Genomic DNA, 21,774 nt, shown 5'->3' with positions numbered 1-21,774 from the left:
AATTAAGATTCCTATGCTCTAACAATTATGTGAGCCCGGTGCCCCTCTTCTAGCTTTAAAAAAATCCTTTTCTTAAATAACTATATATTAGGAAGTCAAATTTACCTAAGCAAAGTTTAGGTAAATTTGATTTGGGGATATTTCATAATATCCATATTAATTTGTGTTACATTGGCTGCAGGCAAAACAAGTCTATTAGTACCCTTCAAAAATAAGTTCAAGACTTACCCGACAGGGGTAAAAGATGTCTTCTGGAGGACAGTGGCTCTGGAAGCAACAGATTTAGCATGTTCTAGTTTAACAGTGGCCTGAGTCAGAGGCTGAGACAGAACATTGGTGACCTGCAACTAGAAATAAATTTTAAAATTATCTGTAGCAACAAAGGCCAAAGGAGTACAAAATTTTGTTTCTGGGGAGATTTATCCACAGGGAGCCAGCTCTGCAGGGGAAGAGACTCTTTATTTCAAGACATCTTCACTGACTCTGGTCTACGATCTATCAGAAATCAACACAAAATACAAGGAGATTGGTAATGGGACAGATTATAGAATGTTAGAGGTGGGGGGGGATCTTAAAGATGATCTCATCCAACACTCATTCTTCAGATGGGGATGGGCACTTTACACACAACCTCCTTTATCAATCATCTGAGATAGACGGCATAATCTCTACTTTACAGATGAAGAAACTGAGGCCACAAGGCCAGTTCAGTTGGTCTAGGACTCAAACCACAGCCCATCTAGCTACAAAGGCAGTACTTCTACTTTGCTCTCCTAGCTGCCCCCTCCTGACTTACGGTGAACTATGTTAATCAGATGATTTCTCACCCCAGCCTTTGCTGAGGGGGTGTGAGCACAGGCAGAGGAGAGGCAATTTTGAAAGAGAAGGCACTTCCTCAGGAAAATATTTAAAGAGGCCACCAAAGTAGAACTGATGGAACTGTCCTGCATGGAACCCCAATGTCTACCATAAATAGAATGCTAAGTTCTTATGAAGATTTCCAAACATCAAAATATGCCTCATTTGAGATGAAAACTCCAAGCTTACTCAAGATCTGTGCATTTCCTCTGTTCAGAGAGTCACCATAAAAAAGCAGTCTCTGCTTCCTGCTGAGCAAGAAGGAGGGACATGCTATGAAGAGGCAGAAAGACAAACTGAAAACAGGAGGAAGAGACCTGGTGTTAACAACTGTAAGCACCAGAATTACAGGGGAATTTAGAAAAAGTAGTCTTTAAAAAATGTATTTAGAAATGTATTATTTAAATAATGTATTATCTAAATAATGTATTTAGAAATAATGTATTTAGAAAGTTCTGGTACTGGAAAATGCCTTTTAGAAGTAAGACTCTTCTATACATTTAGAGTTACGACCCCAGAAATACAATTTTCTTGCATTTAATTTCTCAAAAGACTGGCGATAAAAAAATCTTCCAGGGGAAAAAAAAAAAAAAAAACCTTTTCTGGATTTTTTTGAAGAGTTCTGTGTCTAGTTCATCCACGGGTCATATCCAATTCTAGGCTAAGGGAAATGAGCCTTGCTCTACTTTTAATGGGTATGTCCTTGGTTGGGGCAGGAAGGTGGTTACAATTAGATCTCCACCAGTCCTTAGATTTCTGAGAGCCTTCCACTGGAAAAAGGTCAGGGCCACACAGCTTGGACACAGAAGTCATACCCGAAGGATAGCCTGCTCGTAAGTGTCGGAAGGAGAGCCCTCGGGCACAACTACAACTGGCACGTGATAGCGGTTCTGAGAGAGCGCAGAGGCAGCAGAGGCCACACTGAATGCTTCTGAGAGTGACTCAAAGTTCTTCTTGCTGAAGATGGCATTCATGAGTTGGATGACTTGATCCTGAAAGAAAAGGGGAAATGCAACTTGAGATCGTCCTCTGGCAGGAAGGTGGTCATCCTGACCAAAACCCTGAAAAGATTGATATTATCGATGTTTTCCAAATGAGGAAAATGAGGTTAAAAAGTTAAGTAACTCCTACAAGTTATAACAGGAAAAGAAAAAACAGAAAAAAAAAAAAAAACCAAGACCAACATTCACATGTAAGTCTGTCTCCTCCCAGAAGAAAATATATTCTTCCCTAATTTCTTTCACCCTCCCACCTAACCTAACTTCCTTCCCGACTCCCCTCTGAGCAGTACACTGGAGTTAAGTTTGAATTCACAAGACCAAACCTTATAGCCAAAATGTACATTAGAAAGAAACTAAAATAACTTTCCATTAAGAACTAATGGGCTGTTTAGAGAAGAAAACTAAAAGCAGTTTTTTAAAAAAGTGGAAGCTAAAAGGCATTATTAAAATTCTGGAGGTTGTTTGCTTAAGAGGAAACATTTTCCACTTCAATCAGTTTTGTTTTTTAAAACCTCCAATCTAACAAAAGAGCTCCCTTGTTCCCGACAGTGTTATTCACAGTCGACATGAAATAATTTTCTTTAATTGTACCAATTACATTTTTCCATCACTAGGCTGTTGACATGTTAAAATGGGTGACTATTCACCAGAATGGTTATGTCAAAAGCAGTGACAGCAAAATTACTCCATCCAAATACCTGGTTAGCAGAAGCTTGGGAATAAAGCAAGAAAAAGTTTAAGTTGTGTATGTAGAATATCACCAACTCATCTACCATGTTGTATGTAAGAGAGTTCCTACATGATTTGTACCGTAAGACCCACATTCCTGTACTCTACCCATCACAGAAAATAAGAGAGTATTGCATCTCCAGAGCTTCTATATTCAGGATGAACCAAAGACAACAGAAGAAAGCTAATACATGAATAAATTATTAGGTCACATCCTCCAGAGAAAATAGAAAATCAATTCAAATTACCCAAGACAGATAATTAATTACTATTTACTTGAAGAAACTCAGCACAAAACTCAAAATGCATGAAAGAAATCAAAGCTCTAACTTGGAACCCAAATCTCTCCTCCTAAAATTAAAACAGGAGCAGCTTGTCTTTTAAATCCTTTAGCTCGAGGGTTGGTGGCCTTCTCACAAACAAGGGGTACAAAGAGGGTCCGGCTCAAAAAGACTTCCCACACACATTCCAACCAAAGGTTCTTTCAGGTTAATGAGCTCCTCTTGCGGAGGGGGGACCCACAAAGAAAAGAAAAAAAGAATTAAGTCTTGGTAGATGTCTGGTAGACACACATGCCTCTCAGATAACTATATCAATCAGCAAAGATTAATTAAGATTTAGCCATTGCCAAAGATGAGGTGGAAGGGAGAACAGGGCACTTCTCAAGGAGGAGGGTTTGCCTGGGCCACCGACGTGGAAATCACTCAAGAAACAAGCAGTAAGGAGTACCAGAAGACAGAGAGGTGAAACTAGTGTAATCATGTGGCCTTCTTGTCACCACCTCATGACATACCCTCCCCAATTTAAAGCAAATGTAACAAGGCTGGAGATCTACCACCCATCATGTGGGAAAGAGAGAGCCCGCAGCATGGGGAGACCTGGTTTAGGGGCATCGCTACTACCTATTATCTGTGTGTCCCCACATGTGTCACGCTGCCATTCTACAGAGGGACCAAGTCTGACTGAGCATATTACTCAGATTTCCTATGGCGATCAAATGAGCCACACATAAAAATGCTTTATAAACTATAAAGTGTTATAAGACAAAAACAATAAAATAAGTTAAGTGAGACACCATTTACATGTCTATTCCACAAATAACCAGTTTCTTGAGGATAGGCATTACATCTGTTTCTCATTTTCAATGCCTAACCCAAGACACCGTGTGACTACACACCAAGCCCAACTCAACATCCCCTCTGAAAAAAACTGTTCTTAGCAGATGAAGTCAATAACCCCTTTGGGTTTCATGCCCGAGAATGGTCAGGTACCTCCTTAATGGATGGCTCCGTGCCCACGTGGTCCATGAGCTTGTAGGTGGCAGCCACAAATAAGGCTGTGGTTTCCAGTCCTTCTTCAAACTGGAGATACACACCTCCCAGTTCATCAAGGCGAGCAACAAGATCCTGTCACAACAAAATGGAAACAGGCTGGAAGTCAAGTGATCACCGAAGGAGATATGCAAACCACAGTCACCCCGTGCAGGCAGTTTTGAGAAATTTCACTCTAAATCTCTAAATCTGGAGAAACACATTAAATCTGGAATACTCTGTCAAACAAGATGCTGAGGCAGAGAATAAAGTGTACTCCACAGGCACTTGGAGAGACAGTGTCCTTCGCAGCCCTGGGAGCGCCCCCTTCCCTGACCCCTGGTACTCAAGCCCAAGACCCTGAGTCAGGGCACTGAGGACCCCAGGCTGCAGGGTTCCCAAGAAGCATCAGGACACAGGTGGATTCCACAGCCATCTGTCTGGATACAATTTACATAGCAGAGTACTGCTCTTTCTCATTCAGTGCTCTAAAGGATGGACAGAGACATGCTCCTCTCCTGGGCAACAAGATAAGGCAGCAAACATGCCTGTGGGGCTCCCAGTGAGGACACCGGGTGGACTGCCTGTCATCACGGACTATGTCGTCCACAAGAGGGAATCAGGTACTTTAGAACCTCCCTTGTTCTTACAACACCATATAAGGAATCGTGGCTCAGACATGAAATAATTTGTCCGAGATTACAAAGAACTAAGTAGCAGAAAAAAATGCCTAAATTTCAGGTTTGTTAGGCTCTAAAATCTGTGGACTATGAACCTGTACTGACAAAGGGCTGGCAAAGTAAACTGTTACCTAATGGACGGTGTAACTATCCTACCCTAGCGAATATCCCCCAGGACATATCGCTCTCATACAAAGAATGGAAGTGTGGCATGGGTGTGAAAAGAAACATTACTGGCCAAAATAAGCCATGCATGTCTATCTGCAAGACTCTTTTAAAAGGTTTCAAAGACAGGAGTTGGGAAATTCATTTGGCAAAATAAATTCACACCTCAATCTCCTCCACGATGCTCCTCAAGTCAGCGTGCTGGGACAGGTGGGATGCCGTCTGCAGAGCCTGGACTGTTCTGGAAGATAAAAGTGAATGTCAAGTCTTACCTCCTTTCACCTGCTCACTCCTGCTCGAAATGGGATGCTTTCAGGAATATCCCTCTCCTGTTCTTAAGAAGTATAAGACTGTCTCAGCCGTTAAGGAGCTTAATTACAATCCAGTTGGGAAAGGCTGCTACATTACAAAGATCCTAACAGCAGGAAAAGGCAATCCAGGCAACATGACCTGAGGTAAGTACTGTGGGCACTTAGTAAATGTGGGCACTTAGAGAAGAGACAGAGCAAGTTCACCCTTTCTGGAAATCCGTTTTGTTCCTAGTGGCTTCGCATACCAAACACTGAATAAGACTCGCTTAGGTTTAGAAGAGTTCGGCTCCTTCGGGAGAACAGAATCCAAGGGGATTGAGGGTATCTGGCAGCTCCGAGTTGCACAAAGCACTGTGCTAGGCAGAACTTAGCTGCCTGGAAACTTTCCACTTTTCTCACTCTATGATCGAAGAAATATTATGGAATCCACATTTGCAGACTGTTGGGTAGAATTTGGAGCAACTTTTCTGAATCCAGATCCACGTGCTATGAACAGGAAACTGTCACTAGACACGTGCTGACTGCTCCAATACTCATTCCATCCTCGCCCTGCTGGGAGACCTGAAAATCACTCACCCTTCAGGCATTAAATAAGATAAAAGGAATTTGGTTCTGAATCCAGAATTTATTCTCTTTTTCTTTCCCTACCACTTATTCCTGATTATAAAAGCATGTATTTGTCAAAAATAAAATTCCTTTAACACCTACCCTAAAGATAAGTCTTTTCCAACTTATTAACTTAATAATACGATGTGTATGTCTTTCAGTATCGGTACATATAAACATCCGTCACTCTTATGAACCAGTACATAGTACTTTACTGATTGGATGTACCACAGTTTACTCCTTGACTCTCTCGTGGACACACATTTTTGTTGTACCATGTCATACAGTGCTGCACTGTATGCCTCATTCACTGGTCTATTTTTAAATTGAACTGAAATTTACATCAGAAAATTAACCATTTGAGGGGCTCCTGGGTGGCTCAGTGGGTTAAAGCCTCTGCCTTCTGCTCAGGTCATGATTGCAGGGTCCTGGGATCGAGCCCCGCGTTGGGCTCTCTGCTCAGCAGGGAGCCTGCTTCCTCTTCTCTCTCTGCTTGCCTCTCTGCCTAATTGTGATCTGTCTGTCAAATAAATAAATAAAATCTTTAAAAAGAAAAAAAAAAGAAAATTAACCACTTGAAAAGTGAACAATGCAGTGGTATTTAGTATGTATCTATCTCACCACCTCCGTGTAGTTCCAAAATGTTTCTGTTTTCAAAAGAAAACCCTGAAGCCATTGAGCAGCTTCTTACTAGCTTAATGGGCACAGCTCCTGGAACCCCCAATCTGCATCTGGGTCTATGGATTTACCTACTCTGGACAACTCATATAAATGGGATCATACACTATGTAACCTGCGTCTGGCTCCTTTCCCTTCGCCTCATGTGTTCAAGGCTCACTTTGTTGTGGCATGTAATCAGTATGTCATCCTTTCTATGGCTTGTTCATGTAGCTGCACCCACTGATGAATATATTTCTGTAAGATAAACTTTACAGGTAGAATGTGGTAGGTGCACACACGTAAGATTTTTTTAATTAGATTCTACTCTCTTAGTGCAGATAACTTGGAAAATAGAAATGGTGGTTTTCCGGATGGAGTGGAGAAAGCAGAGGACCCCCAGTGGTTAAGCAAAAGCTGCTCAACCCCAGAACAATCCCTTATTTCCCAAGAGGTGACAGGGCTTTTCTGTAAAACCACCACTTGTCCATTAAGTCATCATGATGGGGAATGGAGAGAGAATCTGTCTGCTTCCATTGAGATCATAACCATTTAGATTCCCTCTGTGGAAAACTTATCCCACTAAGGTGACAAGCTAGAAAACAGAGCAGTTACAGTTCATGGGCAGGGAAGCCCCAAACATTCAAAGTCTCCTATGGGAAGCTTGTTGTTAAAATGCACTAGAGAAAATGAAATCTGAACTTCCAAACAAGATAAAAATCCCACATCTGCCCGTGATAAATGCTGAGCCCACAAAAGGCTGCTAAGACAGCCAGGAAAGAACTTTTCAATTAAGATATCGTTTTTCTCTTTAGAACGAGTGAATGTCATGCTGGTAACAACTTCAGAAGTTTTTAAGAATAAAATTAATCCACTTAGCTTTTGAAAAGTTTTGTCACTGGCTTTAATTACTTACTCTCCAGTCGGTAATTTCTTTCCCTCTGGAATACTGTATTCAAACCCTAAGAAAGCTGATCTTATCTTGCTAATATACAGCAGATGCTTTAAAAGAAATTGGGTTATGAGAGACCACAATGGCATCTTTTCAGATGGTTCATTCAAACCTGCAGGTTTTTTTCTCCATTCTAGACAAGTTTCCAAACATTCATATCCTAGAATAAGTCCACTTAAATGCAGAAGGCCCATTTAGAAGTCCTAATTTATATCGGATTTCCTTAAACAGGGCAAGGGCAAGTTGGTAGTAATGTTATACAAGGCATACAAGGCATCCTGCTAGTTTGATCTTCACAATAATCCTAGGAGAAAACTATCACTGTCCCCATTTTACACATGAAAACACTGAGGTGTAAGTCAATTAAACAGCCTGCTCATGGTTGCAGAGGTATTAAGTAGAAGGATTTGGATCTGAACACAGTTCTTTCAATCCCAAGCATGTGTTCTTTCTACCTGCAGGCTTTCTTCAAGAGACTAGAAACATCAAAGTACAGTTTCAGCCTTTACTCACACTTTGTGGGGTACCTACCAAGCACCAATGTGTGAGTCCCATAAATAAAGAAGTTTACAATCTAATATAGAAATGACTACAGTACAACCAAGGAAGTAACCAGCTTCCTAAGAAAGGGACATAGGAAAGAAGTGCTCAAGAGGGGGAGGAGCTTTCGTTGTATGCCCACTAAGAACCAGGCACTGCACGAGATTCTTCGCATGCATTATCTCATTTAATCCTGTCACTATTCTACGATGTAAGGATTATTGGTCCACCTTTTACAGATGAGGCTAAGGGAGGCTCGTAACTAACCCAAAGTCACACAGCAAGTAAGGAACAGAGCTGCTATTCATATTAACTAATTAACTAGCTAACTAACTCCAAAATGGATATACTCTCTTTGTATTTTTTCCTGTTCTGGGATTTTGAGGATGATGACTTTCTTTTTTGCTTGGAGGGAAATGGAAAAGATTCTGTTGTAGAAGGTGGCATCAGATTGAGGCACTGACAGTGAAATCATGACACGAGACTAGGGATCTCACTGGGGATCCTTGGGGATCTTCCCCAAGAGATTATGAGAGACCAAAATAATGTGACCTAAAACTGAAGGACAGCAGGGTCAAGTACTGGGCAAAATGTATACAAAACATCAGGCTTAGGAAAAGTAGCCCCAAAGTCACTGATGACTGACCATATGAAAATGAGTAGGGTATAAATGACACAGAGAATGTAACTGACTAGGAGCCCTGTCCTTAACAAAGGTTCCAGTTTAGAAACATTTTGATCTTACTTAGCCAAAACAATCCCACCCCCACGTGCAAAAAGCTGGGAAACAACTGAACTATTCTGCAACAGGGAATCAGTGTCCCCAAACTCTTGCTAAATAATTAACAGGAGGCCAGGCATGCTCCACCCTTTTTGGGGGGTTGCCACTGAAGGGGGGACACAAACAAAAAAATACAAAGACCGTTTTAAATGAGGAGTTTCGGTGTTAAAGGAGAAAACTACATATACCGTTACTCTCAAGTTTGGTCAACCTCCTCAAGTCAGTTACAACATTTATGTTCGAAACGAAGAGGAAAATTGCTGAGTTCTTTTCCTATAAGGTGCTTCTCCTTCACCCAAGCCTTTTGCAGAGTAGTAGAGTCTGATTCCTAGAATGCTCCCCGCTCTGAGCACCCATGTTTCCCACCAGATGCTGTCTCACAACTTCAAGGGATCCCGTAAGCCCTCTTCCGGTGCAAAGCCCCCAGTGCCAACAGCTCACCGTGCTCAACAGGACGTACATGGCTCACTGGCCTCACACTCCCTCAGTCATCTCCTAACCCTGGCTGCGGCCTCTCACCTCAAAAGCAATTCTGTCTTTTGAGGGCAGTAAGTTCATGCTCTGCCTCAGTGTCATGAGGAACATGGTGTCCAGGTGAGCCCATCAGGACAGGGACCTTGCCTGCCTCAGTTCAATACCCGCATCTGCGGTGCTCGGCAGAGCCCATGGCTCATACGAGGTGCCCAGAAAAGACTTGCTGAGCCAGTGGATGAACAGTCTCCACCACAAATGAAGCCTGAGATGCACTCGACACAACAACTTACGCTAACACGGTCTCCTCCTTGCTGAGGCGAGCAGTAAGGGCGCTGAGTGCTTCTTGGGAAGCCAAGGGAAGGCCAAAGCCGCTGAGGGCGGCCACAGCATGGTAGATTTGGGTAACAGATGAGTCTTCGCTAACAGCTGCCAGGAGCAGATCTTTGGTCTCATTTGAAATAGAGATCTAAGAAAGGATTGGCAAACACAGTTTTAGAACAGGTGCTGGAGTCTGTGGCAAACAACACGGGGAGGGACCGCCCAAGTCACACCACCCGGCGGCGCACGATCTTTCCCGCTTGGCTCCTCAGACACCAGAATTCAGTGTCTGTAGGAATGCCGCACGACTTTGAAAAGATTCTGGCAAGTTACTGGTCTACTTATATGGGTCCCCTATGTTCGATAAATTGGATTTCCAGAACTCTGGTATGAGGGGCACTCTTCCTTTACTTTGAACATTTTTAAACATTCAAGGAAGATGGAAAGAAAAATCAAGGTTTCCCAGGAGAGAGGCAATATAGGAGATAGTTATTTAAAAGGCACAAAAAGTGAAGACATGGGGAAAAAGTAAACTCCATTTTCTTGAGAAAAATAAAATCAAAAGAATGGAACTTCCACCCACACTAATGGATGCTCATTGTTAAAAAAAAAAATTAATCTGACACAACCCTCCCTCTTTAAAAAAACATTTTATGGTTTAAAAGTAAATATAAAAGTAGAAGCTAGACTCACCACGCACCCCGAGAGGGCCTGGCTGGACTGGGCAGCATAGAAAAGGGAATCCACATTGCCTGGATCAAGGTTTGACTTAATGAAGGTGCACGCTTTCTAAATAGGGGTGGAAAGTCAGTGGTAAGTGGTGATATACACAGAGACTGGGAAAGTATACATGCTTTTTGATGACAAAATTCTAAGCAATCTGTGATGGCTTAAAATATGAGCTATGCAAGAGTTCATGTTTTAAGTAGGTATTTTCCATAGGACATTGTATTACACAAAACTGCTGAGTTCATGCCAAAAGCAACAAACATCAAGTACTTTGGTCCTTCCGAACCCTAGAAAAAAAGGAAAGAAACCACTTCCACTGACCACCTGCTCTGGCCATAATCTGTGCTGGAAGTTTATGATGTTCTTCCTTTTAATGAACACCTAAGAACCCTATGGTAGATATTATCATGCCCATTTAACAGAAAAAGAAACTGAGGCTTGGAGTAGTAAGTTACCTGGTGAAGGTGACAAAGCTAAGCGTCTCCTCTGATTCTAAATGTACTGGGGTCTCCACTAAGATGTCTCCAAAGCTAAGTCAGGTTTAACACATCTAAAATGAGCTTGAAACCTTCCATTTGTTCATACGGGCTTTCCAGCTTATGTATAGGCATCACCACGTACCCAACTACCTGAGGCAGAAACCTAGGAATCATTCTTGACTTTTCCCTTACCCTACAGGCCTAGTGTGCTTACCTTCCTTCTCATTTTTCAAACCCAATCCCCACCCTCTGGCCTCTCTCATTGCCTTATTTCAGGCACTTGTCATCTCTCACCTAGATTGTTACAATCATCTCCTAACTGGTCTCAAATTACATAGTCCATTCTGCGCTCAAGGGTAATCTTTGACAAAATACAAATGCAACCATGTTACTTTGCTGTCAAAACCCTTGGGTAGTTCCTTATTATCCTCAGAACAAGATTCCATGTTTCTGATACAGCATAAAATGCCCTCATGACTGACATTCATTTTCAGTGCCAGCTTTATCACTACACCACCCACCTCGAATTCCCAAATCTTGCCCTCCTGCCTACTGTGGTGACCCAAAGACACAGGGACAAGGTCCCTGTCCTGATGGATCTCAGCATGTATGCGACTCTGCTATTCCCACCGCTGGAAGCATGTGTCCGTCGTCCCTACCGTCTGCCAAACCAGCTCCTATCCGCATCTCTGCTCATTCAAGTTAGGCCAGGTGCCTTCCCTCCAGAGTGCTCCCCCAAAGCACTTACCATATGGCACTAACTACCTCCCCTTACAACCACTTACCTAAGAGCAAAGACTTTGATGAACCCCAATCACAGCGTCTGCCACAAAGGAGGCACATTATAAAACCGATACTATTCTTACTGTATCAAACTCAAAGACCTATTATTTAATAGTTCTATCACTAAATATTCTGGCTGAGGTAACATAAAATCTACCTATTCATAATTAAATGGCAACGAAATAGTTAAAAGTGGTTGCTTCTGAGGAGTAGGACAGGGTCAAGGGCAAGGTGGGCCATGTATGTAATAGGTTCCTGCTTTCTACTAACTGCTGAGCTGTATTACCTGATGTTTAACTGTGTACATGTGCTACTCTAACCAAAAACCTATTTTTTAATTTTATGAGTAAAATTTAAATAGCAGTCTCAAAACAAATTAGTTTCAACCAAAAGTTTGAAAGAAACCAAAGAGGGACACCTAGATGACTCGGACGGTTAAGTGTATGCCTTCAGCTTGAGTCATGATCCCAGGGTCCTGGGATCAAGTCCCGCATCGGAAGGCTCCCTGCTCAGCAAGGAGCCTGTTCTCCCTCTCCCCTCTGCTCCCCATGCTTGTGCTCTCTTTCTCTCTCTCTCTGACAAATAAATAAATAAAATCTTAAAAGAAAGAAAGGAAAGAAAGATCAAAGAAAGGAATACTTCACACTGCACAAATTAGGGGTTTAAAGAAAACAAGGAATCCCTCAGCAGACCCTGGGTAAGCTTAAGACATGTGCTTTGTCGCCATCTGGTGCTTCAACGATAGAATAACAGCATCTGAGACCCCAAACAGGGATTATGGCCATTGCTACCTCTTTTTGAGGACCTAAAATGTGTCAACGCTGTTCTAAGTGCTTTATGTGCATTCTCATTATGCATTAGGTCCTCCTATTATCTTAAGTTTATAGACAAGAAAACTGAGGCATCAGAGAGCCAGAGTGACTTATCCAAGGTCACTCAGCTCTTAATGGAGGAGCTAGAATTCAAACCCAGGCAGCCTGGCTCCACCGTCTGAGCTGTACAACCTCTGATTTGTGCTGGTAGAAAACCAGTAACATGCCAATTCTAAATCTTCACCCGGACAAATCAAGGTAAACAGTACAAGCAGTCAGTGGCTTCCAAGCTCCCAATGTCAATTTGGTTTTAAAAGCAGCAGCAGAAGGGAGAGAAGGCCCCAGGAGACACACCCTGGAGGCTCAGTAAGCCCACCCAGGGCTGAGGCCTCAGCTGGCCACTCTAACTTTGACTTCAGCTGTCCCCATTCCAGATTCATCTTCCCAACTGACGTCTGCAAATCACCCCCCAAATCCACCTTTCTGTGCCCTCTGTTGAGACTCCAATTATCTAAACGTCTAAAAGTAACCATGCTTCCCTCCAGTTCCCCGAACAGAATCAGGAGCCAAGAAAAGACAGCAAAATCTCCCAGCTACGCTTACCTCTCCCTTATTTCCTCCATTAATATCTCCCAACTACTCTTTTTTTTTTTTTAAGATTTTATTTATTTATTTGACAGACAGAGATCACAAGTAGGCAGAGAGGCAGGCAGAGAGAGAGGAGGAAGGAGGCTCCCTGCCGAGCAGAGAGCCCGATGCGGGGCTCAATCCCAGGATCCTGAGATCATGACCTGAGCCAAAGGCAGAGGCTTAACCCACTGAGCCACCCAGGCATCCCTCCCAACTACTCTCTCACACCACGCTCTGTATTCTCGCCAGACTCTGTTATGGCATCGTGCTGTCGAAGCATACCCAGACGAGAGCCCCCACAACAGGGCCTTTGTAACTGGGCCCACCTTTTTCATATGCACTTCTTACCACCCTTCTCCCCACGCCTCTGCTCCAGCTGCCCCGGAAAACCAACCCACTGCCCCCCAACACCCAACAAGCGCAATTAAGCCTCCAGGCTTAGTACAGGCTCTTCTCTCCATCTGGAAGCCCATTCACCTTGTCAGTTCAACTTCTCCCTTTCAACTGGGAACTCCCGACATACTAACAAAACTCCAGGGACACCTGGGTGGCTCAGTCGGTTATGCCACTGCCTTCAGCTCAGGTCATGATCCCAGGGTCCTGGGATCAAGTCCAGCATCGGGCTCCTTGCTCAGCAGGGAACCTACTTCTCTCTAGGCCTCTGCCTGCCACTCTGCCCACTTGTGTGTTTTCACCCGGGTGTGTGTGCGCATGCTCTCTCTCTCTCTCTCTCTGACAAATAAATAAATAAATAAAATATTTAAAAAACAAAACAAAACAAAAAAAAACCTCAAGACTTCTTTTAAAATAAGCTTTCCTTGATCCTTCTCCCCACACCCCACACCCCCAACCTACTACCTTCTTTCTCTACCAGTGAATCTCCAAATTGGAAAAGCTCCCTCCCTCAACACTGGACAGAACTGATCACATCTTCATCCTGAAATATTCCCTCCCTTCCCCTCCAGGATTCCCCTGTACTCTCCTGGCTCTTGTCCAGCTGCTCCTTAGTTTCATCCTCTTCTACCTGACCATTCAACACTGGAGTTTTTAAACTCCTTGGCCCACTTCTCATCCATTCTCTCTCTCCCAAGGCAATCTCATTCATGCCCATGGCTTCTACAGAACCCCTGCGCAGACCGTCTCAGAGCTGTACTCCCGGGTCAGACTTCTCTCAATGGCCACCGAAATAACTCAAAAGCACTTCAAGCTCAACATGTTTAAGACCAAACCCATGATCCTGCCCACACAAACCTAATTCTCCTTCTGTGTTTCTATCTTACAGAATGGCCCAACCACCCACTTGTGCAGCAGAAGTAAATAAAGTCTGGGTGTTATCTTTTGTACCGTTTCTGCATTCAGTCCTGCCCCATATTCCCCTGCCAAAGTCTGTCCTCTACAGAACAGGAGAGAAACCTCTCCAAAATGAAAATGAATCCTGATAATTGCTGCTTAAAATCAACTGCTCTTTAGGAAAAAGCAAACATTTTCCTGTGGCTGCGAAGGCACTGAGATTTAGCCCCCACTTTCCCCCCAAGCTCCACTCTTCCCTCTCTCTCTCTCTCTCTCATGGTCCACTCCACATGCTGCCTCCTCTCAGTCTCTCAAATGTAATCTGCTCCCTGCCTGCACAGGACCTTTGCGCCTGCCATTCCCGCTGCCTGAAGTTCCTTCCCTCCCCTGTCTCCTGGTTAACTTCTACTTTCCCTTCAGAACTCAGATCAACTATACCTTCCTTCACTTATTTCCTCCATTAATAATCTCCCAACTACTCTTTTTTTTTTTTAAGATTTTATTTATTTATTTGACAGACAATTAAATTATTTATTTATTTGAGTGCCTACCAGGTGCCCTGGAGAGGCACGACAAATAAAATGAATACAGTCCCTGCCCTCAAGATGCTGTAACTTAGGAGGATACAGAGTGAGATTTAGGTTCAGAGATTTCTTTGGGAAAGCCATCCCTGACCAGGTCAAAGTCCCCTATTTATAACACCATCTATCTCACCTTCATAAAATTTAGCATTGTTACAAATATTCATACATCTATTTGATTATATGACCAATGCCAAACTCCACTATTGGACTATACATTCCAAGAGGGCAGAGGCTCTCTCTCACTGTTCAACACTGAATCCCCAGCGCCTAGCACAGAGCAGAAATTCACTAAGTATCTACTGAGTGACTGACTAAACTGTGCCATAGCCAATACAGACCACAACCCCCTGCACAAGGCCAGGGCTTATAGTGAGCTTCCTTGGCAGACAGGGTGAGCACTGCTCCCTCTGCTGGACTCACACACGTGTGTCTGGGACTCTCCACACACTAGGTGTCCCTTTGCACGGAGTACCTGGTCTCACTATCATGGCCCCTGCCTTTCACTAGATAATGAGCTGCTGTCTTCTCTGCACTTAGCATAATGTCTGGCACACAGAGGTACTCCATAAATAACTACTGCTGGAAGAAATGTCTGACTGCCTCCTATGCCCAGCAACCAGCTGAGTACCTGGCCCTCGGCACATACTCAGCCCTTGTTGAATGGTACAATATATTGACCTTCCTAAGCACTCACCAGGTACCAGGCACTGAGCTAAGCACTTTATCCTTATCATCTCATTTAGTCCTCACAACAACCCTGTAAGGGGTTCACCACCCCCTTTTACCAACAGGGAAAGTGTATCATTGACAACCTGTTACAGCGCCTAAAGTTCACAGATTGCAGTCGCTCGAATACTACATCACAATTTTTGCCATAGTATATATCCTATTTACTTCAAACTTTCAGTATAATGAATACAAAACTCCCACCGCTGTTCTTAAATCTTGCAGAAAGCTAAGCAATATATCTATAAAATCACCATTCTCATGTGCTTATGGTTTTTAAATACACATGTACAGTACCTGACTATTAAAATGAAAGATGTTCACTCTTCATAACACCTAAAATCAACTCTCATCCCACACTCTGCTGTTCCTAGAACTGCTTTCTATCCTCATCTTCTAATTAAGCCCCATTCCTCTTGGTTTTGCTGCTAAAATCTCTGTGGTAGAATAACCAAAATCTCCCCTGAGAACCTATCTGTGAGAACAACCAGTTCAGTGCCCCTAGCAGGACCAGAGTTCCCTCTGGTCAGCTAAAAGCAACAACAATGGAGCAGGACACGTTCCACCACACGGAAGTGGTAGTAATGGAGACTGTCCTCCATGGATTTGTTTAGTGTGCACATCCAATAAGGCAATTCGATCACTTGAAACTTCCATACAACTCTCTTCCTTCCATTTCTTATAACACAAACATTACACAATCAGCACAGCACGCTCCATAAGCGACTTAAGAGTGAAGTATGTGATTCGCCCATTTATTTTCTAATCAACAGGCACATCTGAGAGCTTTCATTTCTAATATGCTAATGTTTACAATTCATTCAACAACTATTTGTTGAACACCCTGTGTTTATTACACATCAAGCAGTGGGGAGGACAGTTTGAGGAAAAATGTCAATCAATGTACAATAACCCTTATTACTATAGAGAAGAGCTGAGAGCTAAAACTAGTACATACTCACGATATGCCAGCACCATGCTAACTACCCTAACACGCATCACCTGTGAGCGGACTATTAGTATTATTATCTCTATCTTACAGATGAGAAAAACAGATTCTGGAAGGTTCAGTAAGCTGCACATGTCACTTGGTTGTAAAGTCTGACTTTAAAATCTGTTTTATAAACCTAAAGCCACAGCTGGCCCAATCATGCAATCATGCAATACCCTGACCACAGTGTAGTGTGCAGTTGTCTGGATAGCTTCAGTCTGTATCTTCAGCCCTGATCAATGTCTCTTCAAATTCAGGACATCCGCGGGGATACCTCTAGGAGTATGTGTTCAACCTAAATCCATGGAACTCCCAATCATGAAGACAGAGAAAAAGGTATTGTTCTAACTAATGTGAGAGCGGCTCACTCCTCCATGATCCCTCCTGAATCTACAGTTCATGGAACTGAATCCTACAGTTCATGGAAGCTTGAAAATGACCAGTAGAAACCGCTCTTCCTGCATTCAAATCCACCAAAATTCAACCTTGACCTAATATTCCAATTTTATCTCTTATACCTCACCATACAAAACCTCTATGAGTCAAGGCTGCTCTACTCTGTGTCTCCCAGTTTTCTCTCTTCGCCAGGTGTCCCCCCCACAGACACTGCAGCCTCCTGTACATTTCAGTCTCTATGCCAGGCATTATCTGAACTCACGTGAATAGATTATAAATAGAGGCAAAACTTTTTAAATATTGGTGATGATAATAACTACCACTTAAAGGGCCTTTTGGGGTCCAATCACTTACTTGGCATAATATGATTTCCCTTTATCTTTATAATGATCCAGTGAGGAAGGCATCATATCTCCCCTTTTACAGAGAAATGGAACCAGAATCAAAAACTTGGGCAAGGGGTGCCTGGGTGGCTGTCAGGTAAGCATCTGCCTTCCGCTCAGGTCATGATCCCAGGAGCCTGGGATCAAGCCCACATCAGGCTCCCTGCTAAGTGGGGAATTTGCCTCTCTCTCTCCCCCATCCAGGCTCATGCCCTCTCTTACTCTTTCGCTCGCTTGCTCGCTCTCTCTCTCACTCACCTGCTCTGCACTCTCTCTCTCTCCAATAAACAAATAAAATCTTTAAAAACAAACTTGGGTTCACTAGCACTGATGCTTGCACTCTTTCTTTGGAGTGAAACTAATTTTACTAAGAAGGTACATTCTTACAGGATTGATAACAGGGCAATCACAAGGAAAAGTCCGTTTCCTTAATGTAGTCAAACACAGGAAGGAAACAGCAGGCAGAAACAAGAAACAACTATCAGGAAGAAACCTGAATGAGTGTGGACCTCACAAAGCATCATAGCACAGCAAGGGTTAGCAAATTTTCTGCAAAGGACCACAGAGTAAATGTTTTAGGTTTTGGGGGCCAGTCTCTTAAGTAACTAGTCGACTCTAGCACCAAAGTGCAAAAGCAGCCACAATCAAGATATAAGTGAGTGGGCTTGGCTATGTTTCAATAAAACTTTATTTACAAAAATGGGCTTTAAGCTGGATTTGACTCTGGAGGCCATAGTTTGTCAACAGTTCTGCCATATGGTATTCAGATGATGGCTGGCAGATATCGGGCAAATTATTAACCTCTCTGAGCTTCCATTTCCTCCTCTATTACAGGATAATATTTCTGACCACATAGAATTAAGACAATTAACTCAAGTTAACATAACCACTGTACCCAGCATATACAAGGCATTCAACAAATCAGTAGCAATTACTGATTCTAGTCTGGAACAGGAAATGTAAAAGTAAGCCTAAGACATTTTATCACATAAAAACAAACAAAAAACACACACAGAAAGACATTACGGCCCACTCGTCAAAATGGGACATTCTGGGCATCAAAAATAGTAACAACTGTTATTCTATGTCAACTACACTTCAAAAAAGAAAAAAAAAAGAAAGAATAGCAACTGCCATGGATTGCAAAACATTACCTGGGGCTACCAGTTCTGGCCATGACAGAATTAAAGGTATTGAACTTACCATCCTCCCATAAATAACTATAAAACTGAAAAAATATATGAAGACACTGGACAACAGACAGTATAAGGTTGTGATACTTAAAAGAAAGTAAAAAGTGTGAAATGACGGGAATTTAAATAGAAATATACTCTTATAAGGTGCTTTCATTACTGTGACATGGTGAAGTAAGGATTCAAAGTACACTGTGATAAATTCAAATGCATGTTACAATCTCTAGAGCAACTACTAAAAAAATAAGTAGAGCTAAAACCAACAGGAAATATCAAACAAAATAATAAAAAATTATTCAATCTAAGACAGGAAAGAAGGAGGAAAAAAATAGTCAGACAAATAAAAAACAAATAACAAGATAGTAGACTTCAACCCAACAGTATAGTTACATCAATAAACTAAACTCCCCAATTAAAAGATAGAGATTGTCAGACTGGATTAAAACAAAAAACAAAAAACCAAGTCCCTACTATACACTGTTTACAAGAGATATGTTATTCTGACAATACCCAAATCTACTGATCCTACTTTATCATAACTAAAAGTGAAATAACCAGATATCATGCACCAATGACAGGAAGTACACATCACCACCTACAAAATACTTCTGCCAAGAAAACTGACCTGAATCTAATTAAGCTTCAAGAGCTAACCATCAGGGGCGCCTGGGTGGCTCAGTGGGTTAAGCCTCTGCCTTCGGCTCAGGTCATGATCTCAGGGTCCTGGGATCGAGCCCCGCATCGGGCTCTCTGCTCAGCGGTAAGCCTGCTTCCCTCTCTCTATCTCTCGCTTTCTCTGCCTCTCTGCCTACTTGTGATCTTTGTCAAGTAAATAAATAAAATCTTAAAAAAAAAAAAGAACTAACCATCAGTTTATAGGACTATAGAAGATAGGAAGTATGTTCAAAAACAGCATGAGGGGCACCTAGATGGCTCAGGAGGCTAAGTGTCTGCCTTCAGTTCAGGTCATGATGCTGGGGTCCTGGGATGAGCTCCACATTGGGCTCCCTGCTGAGTGGAGCGAGTGCTTCTCCCTCTCCCTCTGCCCCTTCCCCCAGATCATGCTCTTTCTCTCTTTCAAATAAATTTTTTAAAAAACTTTAAAAGTCCACAAACAAAGAGCATGAGGATGCTATTAATCAAAGGCAGAAAGAATGTGGATCTTCTCCAGGATAAATGATCTGGCTTGTTCTACAAATAAAAGATATTGGTTGGGGGTAGAAGAGGGGAGATGCAAACTGATATAGATGAAAAAAGTATTTAAAAGCAGAGTTTTCTTCTATTGGTAGCAGAAGAGGTCAGAGAATTGAAGAGTAAGAACTCAGTATGTCATTACTGATTTAAATGGAGAGGGGACAACATAAGAAAAAAAGTGGGTGGCCATGAGGAACAGAGAGCAGCCTTTGGCTGACAGCCCACAAGAAAACAGAGATCTCAAACTTACAACCACAAGGAACTGCAGGCATTCTGTTAACCACCTGAACAAGAGACTGAAGCAGATTCTTCCCCAGAACCTCCAGATATGAACTCAGTCTGCTCGACACCATCATTCTGACCTTCTGAGACACTAACTAAGGAGCCCTGCCAAGCCTCTCTGGACTTCTGACCACAGAACCATTAGCTAATAAATGAGTGCTATTTTAAATAACTAAATGTATGGTCACTTGTTATGCAGCCATAGAAAACTAATACACAGAGGCACCTGAGTGGCTCAGTTAAGTGGCCAATTCATGATTTTGATCCCAGGGTCTTTGATCCCACGGCTCAGAGATTGAGCCCAGTGATGGGCTCTACACTTAACAGGAGTCTACTTGAGATTCTCTCCCTCTGCCCCTTCCCCCACTCACGTTCTCTCTCTCTCTAAAATAAATAAATAAATCTTAAAAAAAAGAAAAGAAAACTAATACACAAGGCTTATATAGGAAACCTGGCCTTAACCTTTGCCCTAGCTGTCCATGCTACTGTAATGAATAAAATGTAAATTCACTTAAGATTGAACATTTTCCAGGACTCCTGGGTGGCTCAGTCAGTTAAGCATCTGCCTTCAGCTCAGGTCATGATCTCAAGGCCCTGGGAGAGAACCCCACATCAGGCTCCCTGCTCAGCAAAAAGTCTGCTTCTCCCTCTCCCTCTGCCCCTCCCCACTGCTTGTGTGCACTCACACTCTCTCTCTCAAATGAATAGATAAAATTTCTAAAAAAAAAAAAAAAAAAGACTGAACCTTTTCCTAAATCCAGGAAATGTTTTATTTGTGATGCCTTTTCCTAATCAAAGGTCCAAAGAGTATATTAAAACTGCCTGATACAGTGACTGTCAGTGTTTAGTAAAAATGAACACCCCCATCTTGAACTCCTTTATTATTTATAAGTCACACATACAGGGCACCTAACAAGTATATGTGGTACTATACAGTCTCACTCAGAACTATATCAATAGATTCTACAGGCAAAATTTAAGCTAATAAAAAGTAAAGTTTCTAAGACTTGCTCTTCTTTATATTCTACTAAAACACCTGGCATGGCCCCAAACATACATTAGGCATTAAAAGAGAAGAACATCTGTCAGACTAAACTAAGTATTTATATATTAGCCTTGGGTCATCCTCAAATGAGCAAGAGTTCTCAAATACACACAGGGACCATAGTTAAGGGATGAGACCAAGACAAAAGTAGCCTTACCTTTACATCTGGCACCTGGGCACCTAGGCTGCTGAGTCCCACGATAGAGTAGAAAGCAGATTCCAAACTTGTGAAAGGGCGATCCAGTGAGGCTTTCAGTCTCTCCACATCTGCCTTGGTGAGGTAGTGAGTGGGCGTCAGAGCCTGGGTGCTGGCTATGATTGTCAGGGCCAACAGGAAGACAGTGCTTGAACCTTGGGGGGAAATGACTATTAAACACAATCCAAATGATTCCAAAGTTCTATAAACAGTTCCAACGATGGTGTGCATCAAGGTCCGGGAACCAAAGCATGTGAGGAAGGGGAAGGCAAATGGGAGGTTTAACTGGGAGAGAAGTCCTGGGAAAATGGCGGGCACTGTCTTCATCCATCTGAAGGACAGTCCTCCCAGTAGCCTGTGTCGCTAAAGCACAGGACCCAGCATGCCATTCTGATTTCAAATACGTTTGTAACTCCTATGCCTCTAAGACAGAGGCCTCACCTGCCTCTCACCAGATTTCTTCATTTACTTACTCTTCCCTCCATCTGTGGCTCTCTGGACCCTTCTCTGGTCCTCTAACAAGTCATGTTGTACGCTACCCAGAACTTTTTCATGCTCTCCCTTACTTCAACTTTCAACTGTTTTTTTTACTCTCTGATTTCAGTTCAAGTATCTCTTCCTCAAGAAGTCTCCCCAACAGCCCTTCCTTGGGTTAGGTCGCCAGTACTACGAAGTACTA

The 21,774-nt window shown here is 42.7% G+C and overlaps 1 protein-coding gene across 2 annotated transcripts in view; it reads right to left on the bottom strand.

The window, feature by feature from the left end:
• RPN2 (ribophorin II) overlaps positions 1 to 21,774 on the bottom strand; it is a 57,093-nt gene that overhangs the window by 30,372 nt on the left and 4,947 nt on the right. For both annotated transcript variants that reach the window (XM_082746246.1, XM_082746245.1), the window contains exons 2-8: positions 21,057 to 21,250; positions 10,076 to 10,171; positions 9,355 to 9,530; positions 4,909 to 4,984; positions 3,860 to 3,994; positions 1,674 to 1,850; positions 229 to 347 (exon numbers count right to left, since the gene is read on the bottom strand). In XM_082746246.1, the coding sequence (XP_082602372.1) occupies positions 229 to 347; positions 1,674 to 1,850; positions 3,860 to 3,994; positions 4,909 to 4,984; positions 9,355 to 9,530; positions 10,076 to 10,171; positions 21,057 to 21,250 (973 nt within the window). The remainder of the gene's footprint in view (positions 1 to 228; positions 348 to 1,673; positions 1,851 to 3,859; positions 3,995 to 4,908; positions 4,985 to 9,354; positions 9,531 to 10,075; positions 10,172 to 21,056; positions 21,251 to 21,774) is intronic.

Source organism: Mustela nivalis (genome assembly GCF_964662115.1).
Source record: "Mustela nivalis genome assembly, chromosome: 8".
Taxonomy (NCBI): Eukaryota; Metazoa; Chordata; class Mammalia; order Carnivora; family Mustelidae; genus Mustela; species Mustela nivalis.
This window is presented reverse-complemented; position numbering and strand designations above follow the sequence as displayed.